At 50.8% G+C, this 15,527-nt stretch overlaps 1 protein-coding gene across 3 annotated transcripts in view; it reads right to left on the bottom strand.

Moving 5' to 3' along the window:
* Nucleotides 1-1,897: 1,897 nt before the first annotated feature.
* Nucleotides 1,898-15,527, bottom strand: part of AP2B1 (adaptor related protein complex 2 subunit beta 1) — an 80,640-nt gene continuing 67,010 nt past the window's right edge. For all 3 annotated transcript variants that reach the window (XM_064467974.1, XM_064467972.1, XM_064467975.1), the window contains 4 exons: nt 14,552-14,636; nt 13,749-13,835; nt 5,328-5,482; nt 1,898-4,234 (listed from right to left, as the gene is read on the bottom strand). In XM_064467974.1, coding sequence (XP_064324044.1) covers nt 4,160-4,234; nt 5,328-5,482; nt 13,749-13,835; nt 14,552-14,636 — 402 coding nt within the window. In that variant the 3' untranslated portion in view covers nt 1,898-4,159. The remainder of the gene's footprint in view (nt 4,235-5,327; nt 5,483-13,748; nt 13,836-14,551; nt 14,637-15,527) is intronic.

Raw genomic sequence — 15,527 nt, 5'->3', positions numbered from 1 at the left:
TATAAAGCAGCCCTGAGCCTTGGAATATTTCTGGGAGAGGGCAGGGACCGCGGTAGCACATGAACTCTCCCGAACAATTCAGGCTCCTGCCTCGGGGCTATTTTTAGCAGTTCCCTCTGAGATAAAACTTGCAGTTTTATTTGTGAAATTTAATATACGAGGGAAGGGGGAGGGGAGCTGGGCTGGATTCTGGCGCGTCCCCGCTGGCTGGGAGGCTTATCCCAGCCTCAGCAGCAGGAGACTGACACAAACCTAAAATCATCCATCCAAGAGCTCCTATGTCCTGGCACACAGTCGGCAGCAGGGGACGGGCAGAGCTGATGGCCCGGGTGGCTGCGGTGAGCCTCCACCTCTGCCACAGCCTCCAAAATCCTCAGGCGAGTCCCTGCCTCTCCCCATGCTGCACCGTGAGCTCAGAGACCCGCTCTCACCCGCTGCTGGCCCTTAGCACACGCACTAGCCCGTAGCAGGATGCGTGCGAGGCTGGCAGGAGCAGCAGGGATTTTGGGGAGCCCACCCAGCACAGCAGGGCTGGCCCCATCCCGAGCCAGAGCAACAAGGAGCAACCCGGGAGGCCCCTGCCCCACGGCCTGGCCCTCGGGAACAGGGGATGCTGTGGGGACCATCCACCCCCATGACAACTCCCAGCCCAGGGAGCATCACCCACGTCCCCTGAGCTCCCAGCACCAGAAGCTAATGATGCTAATGAAGCAAACCCAGTTTGCAAAGTACAGCATGGCCCAGGATTAGTGTGTCCCCGTTTATGAGCACGACTGTGCCTGCAAATCCAGAGCAGGAGGAAAGACCAATTTCTCCCCAAGGGAGCCCGGGCAGAACGGGGAGGGAGGGATAAACCTTTCCCTTTGCCACAGGGCATGAAGAGGACGGCAGCTGACACGGCAGAGCGCTAAGCATCTTGCAGCAGCTTTTGTTCCTGTTGGGCCAAATGCTGCCCCAGGCTTACCTGCAGCACCACGGCAGGAGCAGACCCACAGCAGGGAACGACCACCCCAGGGCATGCAGCCCATCCCAGGCACGCTGGGGATGCATGATGCGACGTGACAGCAACCTCAGTGACCCCAAACCAGTCTGTCACTGCTGCTGCTTGACACACACATCAGCTTCTAACGCAAAAACATCCCGGTGCAGAGCACTGTGGGCTGATACGGTACCTGCCAGCCCAGGTCCTCGGAGGGTGGAAGTTACCTAATGTCCAAGTTAAGACAAGGCTGGGCAGGGGCAAGGGAAGGAGTTGCTCTGCTTGAGAGCAGCACCTCCCAAACCTGCTTCTTGTCTTGTTGCATTGCTGGCCACTCCCAGGGCTGTGTTTTGGGCTGCCTGAGCTTGGCTCTGGCCTGGTACAGAGGTTTTGCAGCCCAAACCATCCTGCCCAAGACAGGACCAGCAACAGCAAAGCCCTCTGGAAAATGCCAGCACTGGCCCAGAGCAATACAAATGCATCACCAATGCACAGGAGTTTATCATTACACCACAGGGAAAGCATGTCACGTTACACGCAGCCCATCTGGGGCCCAGGAAGGGCTAAATAGGTACATCCATCTTCTGCTCCTCATCAGAGGCTGGCCATGCCGAGGTGCCGCTGCCCCCTGCAAGCCAGGGCCCTTTTCCTGCTGCCCTTTGAGATGAGAAGAAAGCAGTAGCCAGAGACAGAGGACCAAGGACTTGCTATCTCCTTGCCCTACAAGCCCTTATTTTGGAGAGGGGTCTCTGCTGTAGAAGAGAAGTGGCTGGTGAAGAGGACAAAAGGCTCCCAGTGAGCAAACAGCCTCCTTCCTACAAAATCCAGCCTTCAGCTCTGCCTGCTCCCATGGGCAGGGCCGAAAGCAGGGGAATGGGACCATCTCCCCAGCCCCACAGAGCCACACACAGCCACAGCATCGTGGAAATGAATTTATTGACACGGATGGCAGGTAAAGCCTGAAGAGCAACACAACTACGTGGCAAACACTCCAATGAGCGGCGTGGCGGGAGAGGAGGGTGAAACACCACCGACTGAGCCCAGGCTCTGCCCTGCAGCACAGACACACCCACGCACCCAAAAAACTGAGAAGAAATTTGGCAAGAGAAGGGGTGCTCAGCAACCCCTCCCCGTCTGAGCTAAACCAGCTGTTTAGCAAAGGAGGCTTAAGTGCTTGTTCCGGATCCTCTACCATCTCCTCCCTGCCCTGACACAGCATCGCATTCAGAGGCACTGGTGCTTCCTTAATTGCTCTATTAATGATTTTTGCAGTGCACCCGCAGGGCTTGGAGCAAATCACCTCCCAGCACACATGGGCAGGGCTCAAGGGCTGGATTGCTCCAGCTCTGCCCCACTTTTTCCCCAGCCAGAGCACAGAGGTTGCTACACAGGGACACCACCTCACTCGGGATCCTGCAGCTCCTGTGCCCTGCTGGAGCCTCTGCCAGGGCGTTGTGACCTTTTCCCAGCACTGGCTTCTTGGTTGCAGACAGCGCCAAAGCCCTGATGAACCATCTCCCACCGTAAAATATTTATCGACTTTGAATGTGGCATCTAAAAAGGCAAGATGTGGGTTGCTATGCACAAGAGCTTTGCTCGCTGGGGAGGAGATGGCGTCCAAGCATGCTGGGGAGGGCGAAGCCGTTCTGGTTAGCGGCTTGGTTTAAGCAGGACAAGCTATGGATGGAGCAAGGACATGCAAGAGGCTTTGCTTTCACTGCTGTTGCCGCAGTACTTAGTGGTTGCAATGTGGTGAGTCCACAGCCATGGACTGGAAACGGAAGCGGTCCTGGCCTTAGGGACAAGCCAGAAAAGAGGAGCCAGGGCATGGGGCTGCTCGGGATAGGGGGTGAGAGCAGAAAGCCGACTGGCCCTTGGTACTGTGTGCCTCTGGGCACAAAGAGCCAAGCTGCAAGCGGAAGAAATGCTTCCACAATCTGCTCAACTCAACCCAGCCGGGACGTGAAGCCCCCTGGCAGGCAGGGTGCAAACACCGCCAAGCCCAAACCATCTCCCATCACGCCACAGCCTGGGGTTTGGGGGATAGCACAGGAACAGGGAGAGCTGCTCCACTCCCCGCGTCACCCCGGGACACTGCCAGCAGCCGCCCGTCGCCGCAGGGGTACGGCTGAGGCCCGCAGCCCAGCGGGGAAGCGGCAATGCCATGTTTGGATTTACCACCATGAGCCTTGGGGATTGCCGGGGGGTAGCGCAGCACTGGGTGAAGGTGGCACAGCTCAGGGGATGGCTGGGAAGGCAGTTCGGCGATAGCAGGCATGGAAAGAACAAGAAGAGGGGCTGCAGATGGGTGAGGATGCAGAGACCATACCTGCAGCTCTGGCAAGAGCCTCTTGCTCTACGAGCGGGCTTGTTTCCTTCATTTTATCCACCGCTGTCCCGTTATCAATCTAGGTCTGCAGCTCCTCCCCACGCAAAAGCAGCCTCCCTTCTCAAATCAGCAGCTAATGAGCCAGGGAGATGGTTGGAGTGAAAACACACCATCAAAAGCAGAGCTGAGTCTGCCAGCACAAGTGTAATAAAAATCCCCCCTCCCTTTAGGGCTCCATCCGCCTCCACAGACCGAACTGATGGCTCTGTTCCTAGTTCCCCGAGGCCGTGCTCACCCTGCTAGAGCCCGACGTCCCTGCAGGGCTCCCAATACTTCCTTGGAATCGCCTTCCCTTTAGGCCAATTACAATAGAAAAACTCAAAAAAAAAAAAGGTATAAAAATATAAAGTGCAGTGTTACGTTTTTGACACTTTTGCCTTGTTTTAATGAGCTGACATGTGGTTTTTGCTTGTTTTTCTTCAATGAGCAGTAGTTTACAAAATCATAATTACGCCTAAAGCCATTTAGAAAACACTGAACATTGGCACAAAATGGAGAAGCCCACGAGAACGGACAACGAGAGAGGGGGCAAGGGGGACGTGGGAGTAGTCGAAGCAGTGGTTACAAACTCCATGGACGCTAAAAATATCAAAGGGGTTTGTTCCCTATCATCATTAGCACGTGGACACTAATTGCTACCTTGTTTAATCAGTGCCTTTGACTGAAATCCTACACATGAATACAGCTGCTTCCAGTTAAGAGTGCTCTTCCCCGTGCCAGTGGTGAAGGAGTATCTGGGGACCCCTTTCTTCCCCCTCCTTCTGCAGGGTGGGGCACAGGCTGATCTCCTGTTAGTTTTTCAAGATGGCATCGTAGGCCTGGTAGATGTACTGGGACACTTCAGGAGCTCGGCATTTCAGGGAGAGCTGCGGAGAGGAGAGGAGACGTTAGCGGTGGTGCAAAGGAAGGCAGGAGCTTTCTACCATCTCCACAAAGGCAACTGGAAATGTCTGACCTACAGCACAGGTTGGGCAGATCATGGACGTGGATGATGACAGTCACCCAGAGTATTTCTCCTGGGTACCATTTTCTTCGTCAGCAGCACCAAACCACCTTTTCAGATCTCGCTACAAGCAGGAGTCAGTGCATGAAAGCAAACTCCCACTGTGGGGTTCCCAAATTCCTTAACAAGTGTAGGTGCCTCTGCAGGCATGAAGGAAGGGGACGTTGCTCCGAACTCTGAGGCAAGGGACTTGCCCTCATGTTGTAAATCACAGCACTGAACCTGGGGGCCTCAAATGATTTTGCTGCTCAGCCCTGATGGACACAAACTTGGCTGTCACCCCTCTCTATAGGGAGGACTGGGCTGAGACCAGGCTTGTGGTGTCAACCATCGTGGAAACACTTTAAGTTACCTTCCAACGCTCCCTTTCACCCCATGGGTCCCCAGACAAGGGATTTTTCCTGAAACTCCTGGAACGGCTTCCAACAGATCATCAACCCTCTAATACCAGGATGCTCAGACACACAGGTCCTCAGAAGGGGAGCAAAGTCCAAGAGAATAGCTATAGGAGTGCCTGATGCAGGACAGAGTGCACCTTCCCACCAGCCACAGGCTGATGCCAGCACAAGGCCAAAGAGTCTCTGACATCCAGACAGCCAGTCTCTGCTGCAGGAGCGTGGCGGGGCATAAATTTGTCCTTGTTTATGAGAGGGGGAAGGGCATTCTGGCGATGCTTTCTCACTAATGTCTCTTGGCTTTATCTCTGGGTAACCTTGGCAAGTAACTGCTCATTGCTGAGTGGGCATTTTCCCAGCTCACTGGTAACAGAGCGGTAAAATTCTGTTGTTTCTCTCTTTCTTCCTGTTCAGTGGGCATTCCTAACCCCCCAGCCAAATTAGCAGGATCTCCCCCAAAACAAGCATGTTAGACAAAGCCAGGATAAATGGCTCTGCACGCAAGGCGAGTTAGAAGGCACCCAGCCTGCGCCACGTGCCCTCCACAGTACGACACCTCACCGTGTAGTTCGGGTTCCCCGGCTGAATGCGAAGCTCAGCCAAGATCCAGATGCCATTGGTGAGTTTCAGAGACTGGTAGAGCATGTCCTGGCCCTCCACGTTCCTCTTTGCAATGGTGTAGACATTGTTGTTCTGCAGTTTGCTGGAAACAGTGTCTTTGGAGAGAAGGAAGAAAAACACATCTGTTAATTCAGATTCATCATCTGCGGAGACAGGAGAGCCCAGAGGAGCATTCCCAGGATGCAAGCGCACAAGGAAATGCTGACTTCTGTCCCAGAGTTTTCCCTGGTGACAGGAGCAGACATGACACAAGGAGAAAAAAAATTCCAATTTGCTTCCATGGACCCACCTCGTTCCTTTCAGGCTCTGATCGCCTATGAAGTATTTGCCCATCTTGCAGGGCTTTCACTTACTGCTCATTGCCCTGGGTCACTCAGGACTTGCTGCCTTTATCAAGAGCCTGCAGTTCAGAGGGTAAGAGGACTCTATAACCCCAACCAAGCCTCAGGCAGGCTAACTGGGAGGCAGCCAAAAGTCAGAAGGTGAAGGCAGGGAAGAACTCATCCCTGCGTGAGGCTCGCTCAAGTGCCTGGTTCCGAGGTCCCATCCCAACAATGACAGCTCCCGGCTGCTTCCCCGCCTCACGTACAGACAGCTCTGGTCAAACCAGTGTCCCACAAGGTAGTAAAAATCCTTTCTTTTTTTTTTTTCCTTTTAAAGCAATCACTTGAAAGGGTAAAAACCCAGACATCTGACTCTAGACACCATAGGGCTGTGATACAGTTTTAACACACTCTATGACCTCAGCACTTGCAGAAGATGTGTGATTTCACCTGGAGACCTGTATGGATGCAACCATGACACATGTTAATTCTAAGAGACCTTTCAAAGAAACAAGAACAGAGACAAATACGCGGAACACTAAGACCCAAACCAGCGGCCTCTGGATGCCAAGGGGTTTCTCAGCACAGCACAGAGCAGAGCACATCTCAGTCTTTGGATGACAGTAAAACAGGTAAATTCACACTTCAGGTGGAAGGCTCAGGGATGACCACTCCACACCTGATAAAATCACTGGCAAATTCCCATTCCTGGTACCCAACAGGAGAAATTTAACTTGTTCAAGCTCTCTGCCAGGGCAGGGTGGAACACCCTCTCTACGGTGGTCCATTAGCAGCAGACTAAGCCAGGGAGAGAGGTGGCCTTAAACCAATTTGCGCTGAAAGCCAAGAGACTGGAAACGTGGGATCCATTTCAAGGAGCACAAGGAGCAGGACAGCAGTAGAGAAGCAGCACAAGGAGACCGTGCAACTCTAATCCATCCCTGCACCTACAAACACCGAGACCTGCCGGCACCAGCGCTGGATTTGAGAATGGACACAAGTCTGTGCTGGTGGTGCAGGGAGGGATTAGAGAGGGGACAGAGTCTGTTCATCCACCAGGGAATGGCAGAAGCAGGAAAGAAAGAGCCCCACACGAATCCATACGCTGATGCAGATGCTTGGACCCGCTGTCCCTCCCCAGGGCAGCATTGACAACCAAAGCCACGGAGCAGCTCCATGGGCAGCCTGGACCCTTCGCCTGTGGCTGGGCTGAACCCCTTCGCTCCCCAGGCGTCAGAGCAGCTGTGTGCAGGTTGGGGAGGGTTCAGGCATCCAGCTACCCAGACACACTCAGATTTAGGTTTCCTCTTTTCCCCAGTTACTATGGAAACTGGCAGATATAAGTAACTAATGAGATCCTTTGCTTAAAAACACTCATTCCCTCCGTCTCCTCCTCCCACCTCTACTCCTCCTTTACACAACAAACTCATCCAGATCAGGGAAATGGGCAGTGCAGAGCAGTCCCCTGCTCACACAGAGTGCTGCTGGGAGAGACCCACACTGGAGGGACATCACCCACTAGGGATGAAGCCCAAACCCCCACCTCCTTGTGCCCCCCCAGCCAGTGAGAGCAGCCTCTAGGGCTTTGGGAAGGCATGCTGTTCAACACAAGCACCAGCTCAGAGAGCGCATCCGTGTTTGCAAGGGATGTTGGTATTAAATGGGATTTTGTTTGCCCAGTTTTAACAGGCTATGGTTAAACCTCACCAGTCTGAAGCCCCTCTGGACATGTATCCTGGAAGTGGAACTGCTGGCAAGGGTTCGAGACTTTCTCCAGCACTCTTTATACCTGCCGGCAGCAGTCTCCCCCTCTGCCGGGGGATGCTGTCAGAGCAAAGACATTCCCTGGGGAGCGTGGGTGCAGGGTCAGAAGCAAGGCTGGAGGCAGGAAGCTGTAGTTTTGGCAGCTGTGGGGCTGCGCTCCCATCACGTGGTGTGACAGCAGAGGAGGGGAGCACTCCTGCTGCCCGGGGAGCTGCGCTTTGGGGGCAGAGCAGGCGAGATGGGGCTGCAGAGCAGCTGCTCTTACACCAAAGCCTTGAACTGTGCAATAGCACCTCTTGCAATTTAAACAGCCACTGCTTCTGCTGGGGGACAGGTTTCTGAGCAGGGAGGTGCTTGTTGGGGGGTACAGGGAGGGAAACTGAGGCAGGGCAACTCCTAGGAAAGCCTGTTTTCTGCCCCCTGTCTGACCTCAGTTACCCTCTGAAGAGTGCAAGAAGCCCTACCAAAACATACCCTGCCTCGGCCAGACACCCAGAGCAATCATGAGTAGGCTGGAGTGCTGATGCTTGGCTTGTCTGCCTCCTCCTGCCCCTCTCTCAGCACAGGTTTGGGGACTGGTGAAACCTACTCCCTCTCCCCCCAGGTAGCAGCTCCCATCCCTCCTGTGCTCCCCAGTGTCAGGATTTTAGAGATCGGGCAGAGTTGCTAAGCAACAGTGCCAGGCTGTGGCTGGCTGAAGGCAGGACCGCTAATGCCATGTGACAGCACAGCCTCTTAAAAAAAAAAATAAATTAAAAAAAGGCAGATATTTGCTGGGAGCAGAGAGCTGAGCCCAGCTCTGAACAGGGATGCTGGTTTCCGACCGAGAGCGCAGCACCCACCGAAGCCCTGGTTAGTGCCCAGCACAGGCAGGAGGAGGGCTGAGCCGTGCTGCCTGGGCACGCATCTCCCCGCACACGTGGGGTCTGGTGACTCTGCAAAGTCCTTCTGCAAGACAGCACAGTCTGCATCTGACCTTGCTAAGCAACTTTCTGCAGGGCTTTTTCTTTTGGTTCAATGCTTATTCTCAAAACCCTCTTGAAGCACAATGTAAGGATACAGAAAGATTTCCCCACCACCAAGGCCAGCACCATCAATCCATCTTTCAGGGTTGGGGTTTTTTTTTTGTTGCTGTTGTTTGTGGAGGTTTTTTTGTTTCTTTTCTTTTGTTTTTTAAACAGAATTCTTTGCCTCAGTCCAACAACTAAATAGCACATGTGGAAGGACAGGCATGCAAGAAAGAACAGCTGGACAAGGTCTCCTCCCTTGCACTGAAGTAATCCAATTCTTTTCAACAGCACTTCCCTTCTTGGTAAAGCAAAGAACATGCCTAAATCTTCTACCCATACAGCTTAAGAACTTCACTCTAAACTCGAACACCCGAGACGAGCGATTGACAGCAATGGGAGTTTTCACAAAGGACACACACAACTCAGAATCAACATAGAAAATATACCTTTTTTTGAACTTGGACCTTCGTGGCAGTTTGCAACAAGCACCGGGTATCAGGAGGTAAAATTTAATGACTACATTTTATGCTGTGGTAACTGAAAACATCCCCAAGCCATTTCTAGCAACACCGGAATGGTTCTGAGCATCCAGCCAAGAACTGCCTTCAAATACCAAACATCTGCAGACTGATCCAGCGGGGAGGCACTTTGGTCAATATTATGACATTCATTTCCAAGACATGTAACATGCATGGGTTCTATAATTTATTAAATGATCAGGTTACTAGATTTGCACATACAGGAAAAAAACCAACAACACACTAGGGAAGCTTGCATGTGATTGTCCCCAGGTTGTTCCAGCAAGAAAATCCAATTTCTTTTTGTTCTGCCATTAGCAAATTACTCAGCAGGGAAAAACAAAGTGACCACTGCATACCAATAAAGCCATATCCAACTCCCAACACTAAAGCTGTTGTTTCACACCAGATTGTGGGCCAGTAATAAGCAAGCAAAACCAAAGTTCCTAGAACTGCTGAACAGCACAGCAACTAATTGCCTCCTGTTTAATGGCATTCAATCTCCGTGTGCAAGTCAGCTTGTCTTCTTTCACTCTGTGAGTTTGGGTAAGCAGGATTTAAAAAAAGAAAAACATTTAGCTAATCTGATTTGCATATCTTAGCTTAATGTAGTGGTCCTTTAAAATTTAATCAAAACTTAGCATGTCAAAAAAGTGTGCAAAAGCTCAGTTTGCCTTGTTTACATGCTCAGTTGCAGGGGAAACCTCGGTTGGTATAGTTGCACCAACAGTACCCAGATTGAGCTCTAACAGCCTAGGAATCTATTTTCATGCACTAAATTCTTATATTTTCATTTAAAAAGCCCAATTCAATTAATTTAGCACTGGATTAATAAGAGATGAGAATGCTGGGGTATAATCATGACCTTGTGTTTTCATTACAAGTTGTATTTCTGAATATGGTTTTCTCCATGGAACTATCATAACCTCTTCCTAAGAGGCAGATGCATAAAATGACTCCAATGAATTCAAGATGTGCGGTGCATCCTAAGTACACCCTGGCCCCACGACATAACTCCAGAGAGACTCGCTCTTCCACGGCCATACGGCTCTGGCCCTAAAGAACGGCCTCAGGCCGGTGCCAGCTCTCACCGCCGGGAACCTGAGCCCCAAACCTCTCATCCAGAATTAAGCACTCATCTCTCACCAAGTCACTGGGAACTGTGGGAATACCTTCAAGGGTCCAGGATTTGCCTTTTTTTGGCATCAGAGTGATCATTTAAGGGTATCTGCTCCTCACCCCACAGCCTGGCACCTTATCCTAGGCTTCAGCTTGCGGTGCTGTGGGCTACCTGCAGCAGCCAAGATTTTCTGATTGTTCTGTGCCCTGTTATAGGGTGAGCTGCCAGGGACGGGAGCTTTTTCTGCCGTCCCCCTTGCAAACCTTCAAAGCTGAGTCAATCCTATTTGGCTTGCCTCATGGGCACAGGATGCATCTTTTACCTATGAAGGCCTGGGAGCACAGACTCACATAAAAACATCTCCACTAATGGACTGTGTTTATCTCCTTTTTGTTTGAAAGAACAAAAGAAATAACCCGGGGAAAAGCCTGCCGTTTATGCAGGAGGTGCTGTAAGGTGACTGTTGCACAGTGACAGACAGACAGCCCTGGAAGTACAAGAAATGCACAAGCTGCTTTCTTGACAGATAAAATTCCAGCCTCCTAAAAATCCTTGTACCAAGTCCATTTCACTTCGGTTTAAAGAAAAAGAAATTCAAACTACAGTTTCTCCATTGAAGAAAATCTGCATCCCTTGTTTAGCTGCTGGGTAGGGCCTCCTGCATGTCTGCACATGACTTCACCCCCACTTCTGACACGGTGCAGAAACAGTGCAGATCTGAGCGCTCACGAAAGCAAAGGCTCTTTCCAGCTAGAAGAAAATCCAGACACCGAGGGTGCAGGGACCACACTTCTGATCAGCCCTCTGCCCAGCAGCAGCCACACGCCATTCGGCATGCTCTGCTCCATCTGTCTGACGCCTGCTGCAGCCACACGGCTCTATTTAAGTGGCTGGTAGTGCTGCGATTAGGGCACATCAGCTGGGAGCAGAGGTATTTTTAGCTCACAGCTAAATTTGCATCACTGGGCTGGAATCGGTTAGACCAAAGCATGAATGGTGTGGTGCGTCCCTGAGCCTCAACGGCAACTCGCCACCAAGTGGGTGGCTCACGCTAGGCATGAATTACTTATCTGAGCAGATGCGAGAGGAGGGGTAACGATCCACATGGCGGCCGCACACCTCTGCGGAGCTGGTGGCGCTTAGAAGCTTTTCACCTGTGCTGAAGGGTTGCAAAACCCCAGCACCTCCTAAATTTTAGTTAGGAGCAGTTGAAATCTGCAGACTTTGCTCTGCACAGCTCTGCCACGGCAGCCATTGCGTACCTTATTTCATGCAGTGACATGAGAGCTGCACATGGCAGTATTTCATCGGTGAACAATAGAATCGCCAACAGCCCAAGTTGAAAGCTTTATTCCAGTTAGGCATCTCCTACAAGAGAGTCTTTTGAACACAAACCAGTCTTTCTTCCATAAGAACCAAGTTCCTAAAGATTTTATACCCAGAGCTGCTTTTTTTGGAAGAAAGGAGGTGTCTTAAAACGAGGCTATTTTCACTGGACTTAAATGATCAAGACTCTGAATCCTGAAAGACTCTCACCCTACTGCAGCACATGGCCAGACACACACCCTTGCTCTGGTATAAATTAGTAGCGAGATGGATTCAGCCGTCATCAGAGCTCACTCTGTTTATTCTGCCTCTGCCCCAGTGTGCACCACCAGCCACTTGCCACACTGTGAGAAGCCTCCATCCCTGAGGCTGCTGGAAACCCAGCCTTCCCTGGGGTGTGGGGCCCCGCTGATCCTTGTACAGACAGGTTTGATGCTCTTACAATGCTCTGTACTAGAGACGGCTGCTGCTTAGATGAAATCAAGGTGAGCAGCACACTGAGTCAGGGTTGCATTGCTAGTTAAAATACAAGGGACTAAGACAAGCACACAAGATTTCCCTAGTTTTCTCTTCTGCAAGCTATTGGCCTGCTCCTTGCCAAAGCCCAGGTGGTCACGGAAGGAAATGGCCGGTATAGTTGCAAGAGGGAGGAGGTGTCGGCAGCAGAAATAGAAAAACGGAAGCTTCCGTGGATGGAAGTGTTTGAAATCTGTCTATGAGACATGACCCACTTTCTCCCATACTTAAGCCAAAGAAGCTGGCAGGTCCTGCACACGCCTGAGCACCCCAAGTGGCAGATCGTGCTCGGGAGAGGCACTGCTTCCAGGGCTCTTGCTAAACCACCGAGAGAAGCCTCTTCTCATTTGAGCCCTGGCAATGGCTGTGGATACCACTTCAGAGAAACCGCCCGGCATTCCCATGCTCTCCCTGCGAGCTAGTAACATGTTCACTGAGCATCACCAGTTCGGGCAGGCCTGGGCAAGCAGTCTGGTGCAGGATAGCAAACCACTCCTGAATGAGGAGCATTGCCTGCCACTCCACTTTTTGTTCTGGAGGAAGCAGGGAGCACAGGCCAGTCTGCAGGGTCGCCAGTGCTCATCTTCCCAGCCACGCACACCCCCTCTCTCCCTCCTGACTACATCCTCTGCTAACCAGCGCCACAACACCCCAGCGCCAAACAGGAGAGCTTACCAACATTTCTGATTTGAGATGGAAAGAGCTCTGGACAGCATGGTTTTACTGGCAGCAGCACTGCAGTGCAGGGGGAGAGGCTATGCCAAGCTCGGTTGGGAGCAGAGGGAGGACTGGGGGAGGCGCAGAGGTTGTTCTCGTTTGAAACCCCAGAGTGAAATCGAGTCATAAGGTCCAACAGCTGCTATTTTTTCCCCTCTTGCGTGCTCCATCTTTTATATTCCAAAATAGTAATAATTACGAGTACAAAGAGACCCATGGTTTCTGTCAGCAATTGAAGCAAGAGGGTGTTCATTGTGTAAGAGCAGACATGAAAGAATAAAAAGGTTACAAGATTTGTAATCGATAGGAACACTTTTTTCCTCTAAGAAACATAGCAGCTTTCAGTAGAATCACTTGGCTCCTGCCCAGAACCTCTTGAACAGGAGCAAAGCTGCTATGCTGGCCCCATTCCACTTTTTTTGCACTCCCTTATCCTTCAGCAGTAGTAAGGTCATATGTACAAGTAGGATGTTTACAGAGGCAACTAGACGGCTAAACACAGAGCTGAGCAGGACAGAGTATGATCAAAATGCATCAATATAGCACTAACAACAGCAGTCCAAAACTCCTCTCACATGGCCTGTCTTCCATAGATGTCAAAACATTTTATAGTGGTGTGTAGGGTTACTCTTTCACAACAGAAAAAAAGAAAGCAGATGCTGAAAGGTGAAGTGACTGGCCCAGGATTATGCGGTAGGTTAAAGTCAAGGCTGGAACACCTTGCCTTAAACACACAGTAGCAGGATAGAATTGCTGAACAGCCCCAACACTGATTTCACCTCCACTTAAAAGAGCAGCTTTGCAGAGGAGCAAAGCATAAAAGAGAAAACAAGAATACAAGGTCCAGAATGAAAGGAAGAAACAGATAGGTAGAATCTAAGATCTAGGATTTTAGATGGGGACCCAGCTAAAGTTTTTGACTGAAGGAAGGCCTAGGATCCGAGGCTGTTCTGTTCATAAGCGCAATACCCATCTACCCACTAGCCATAGATAATACTATTACCAAGGTGATGCCTAGTGACCATACATCAGAAGTGGTCTCAGCATGGTAGAAATAAGCTACTCACCAGCATTCAGGTGACAGTCTTTAATCTGGAACTGAAGCTCATTTTCGTTTGGAATATCCTTCCATGTTGCAAGGAAGACCTGGCGCTCTAGAAACAAGACAGACAATCAGCACTCCTGGGTCCTCGCAGGACCGTAGCATTAATTAATTCACCGCAGAATGTGGCAAGGTAGACACACAAAACATCTTTTGGTCACATTTTGCCCTGCCGTGGACAGATCCAGGATTTGCTCCTATCACAACCTCAGTCTCGCTGTAAAAGCAGCAAAGCTTTGATGGATTCTGGAACCCCCAAACCAGAGAGAGTCTTTACCGTATGAGCTGTTTATAAACCAAGAACAGGTGGGATTTGACAAAAAGGAAGGAGATTGACACATTTAGCATTATGTTAGTGAAAGCTGCTTTTCAAGCAACTTCCCAGACAATTCAAACAAAAACTTAAGAAACATGACCAGGAATAAACAAATTACAGTAAGTGGTATGGGGGCAAATCCTAGACCCATTTGAGTGAACCAAACCCTCCAAAAACCCACCCCAAAATCAGCTTCAGAGAAAACAGATCCACCCCTTGTCTGGCAGAGTGAATCAGAGCAGAATACTTGGGTTCTGGTAACTACTGGAGTTGCAGGACAACAGGGACAGACTATCAAACCACTACAGGTCAATTCAGGCTGCTGAGATGCACTGGCATGAAGATCGTGGCCAAATCCATGTGAATCTCAGCCGTGGCACAAGTGCACCCAGCTGGGCGCTGTGAGCACAGGCAGGCTGAGGAAGGCTGACCACAGACCTAAAAGCACTCACCCATTTTGCCATCCTCTACGAAAAGCACGTTGAGAGGAATTAGGCAGCTGAAGTAAAAGACATCAATGTTGTTTTTCACAGCCACCTGTTACAGAAGAAACAGGGGTGGTTAAACTTTCTCTATGAGCTGGAAGTCCAGAGGGATCCCAAGACTTTGCAGTCTCTTCACCTGCCCGCACACCCTGGAGTGCTCTCTCCGAGCAGAGGCCAGCTCTGAACATGAGACTACCTGGAGAGATGCTGCTGAGCTTCTAGGTGGTTTCAGGCAAGGATCAGTCCCACCCCTCTGTGCTCACTCCATTTTTCACTAAAAGCTGCTCAATCTTCTCCTATAAGCATTTCACCATGCTGCTTCGGAGCCAGCGTCCTTGCTCTGTTCTGCTCTCATTCAGCCTCTCTCTCTCATCACTTCTTCCACCTCCAATGCACATTCAACCCTCTTGGCTGTGCACAGCTACCGTCACGTCTGTCCTATTGCACATGAGCTGCTTCATTCGCCCTCTTTACCATCTCGCTCTTGTAATTCCCCACCTCCAAACCCCTGTGTATTCTTTATTTTCATTCCCCGCTCTCAGTCACATCTGAACACAGACTCCTTGAGTAGTCATATCTCAGCCCAGATACATTCTAGAAAGCCTGAAGCTGGTCCACTGCCTGCACCTTCCTTGCAGCTTCTCCCAACTTTCCTGCCTTTACCTCTGTGAAAGCTAAATAGTGAACATGTGCCGGGTGTTGGTTCCTGGAAGAACAAAGCCCTGGTACACAGCAATCAGGGCAGGTATAAAAGAAGATCACTTGACAAGAGACTTAATTCTCAGTGTCATTAAACTCTGCCAGCCAGCACTGGATTGCCTTTTATCACACACACTTGCCACATTACCAGCTAATCTGTGCTAACAGTCAGCAATGTTGCTTTCAGGTTTCCCCAGGCTGAGAGCTGATGGTACAGCAGGAGAAAACTGGAGGTCTGAGAAAG

The sequence above is a fragment of the Phalacrocorax carbo genome, chromosome 17 (assembly GCF_963921805.1).
Source record: "Phalacrocorax carbo chromosome 17, bPhaCar2.1, whole genome shotgun sequence".
Lineage (NCBI taxonomy): Eukaryota > Metazoa > Chordata > Aves > Suliformes > Phalacrocoracidae > Phalacrocorax > Phalacrocorax carbo.
The sequence above is the reverse complement of the archived record's forward strand: the minus strand, read 5'-3'. Positions and strand labels throughout refer to the sequence as shown.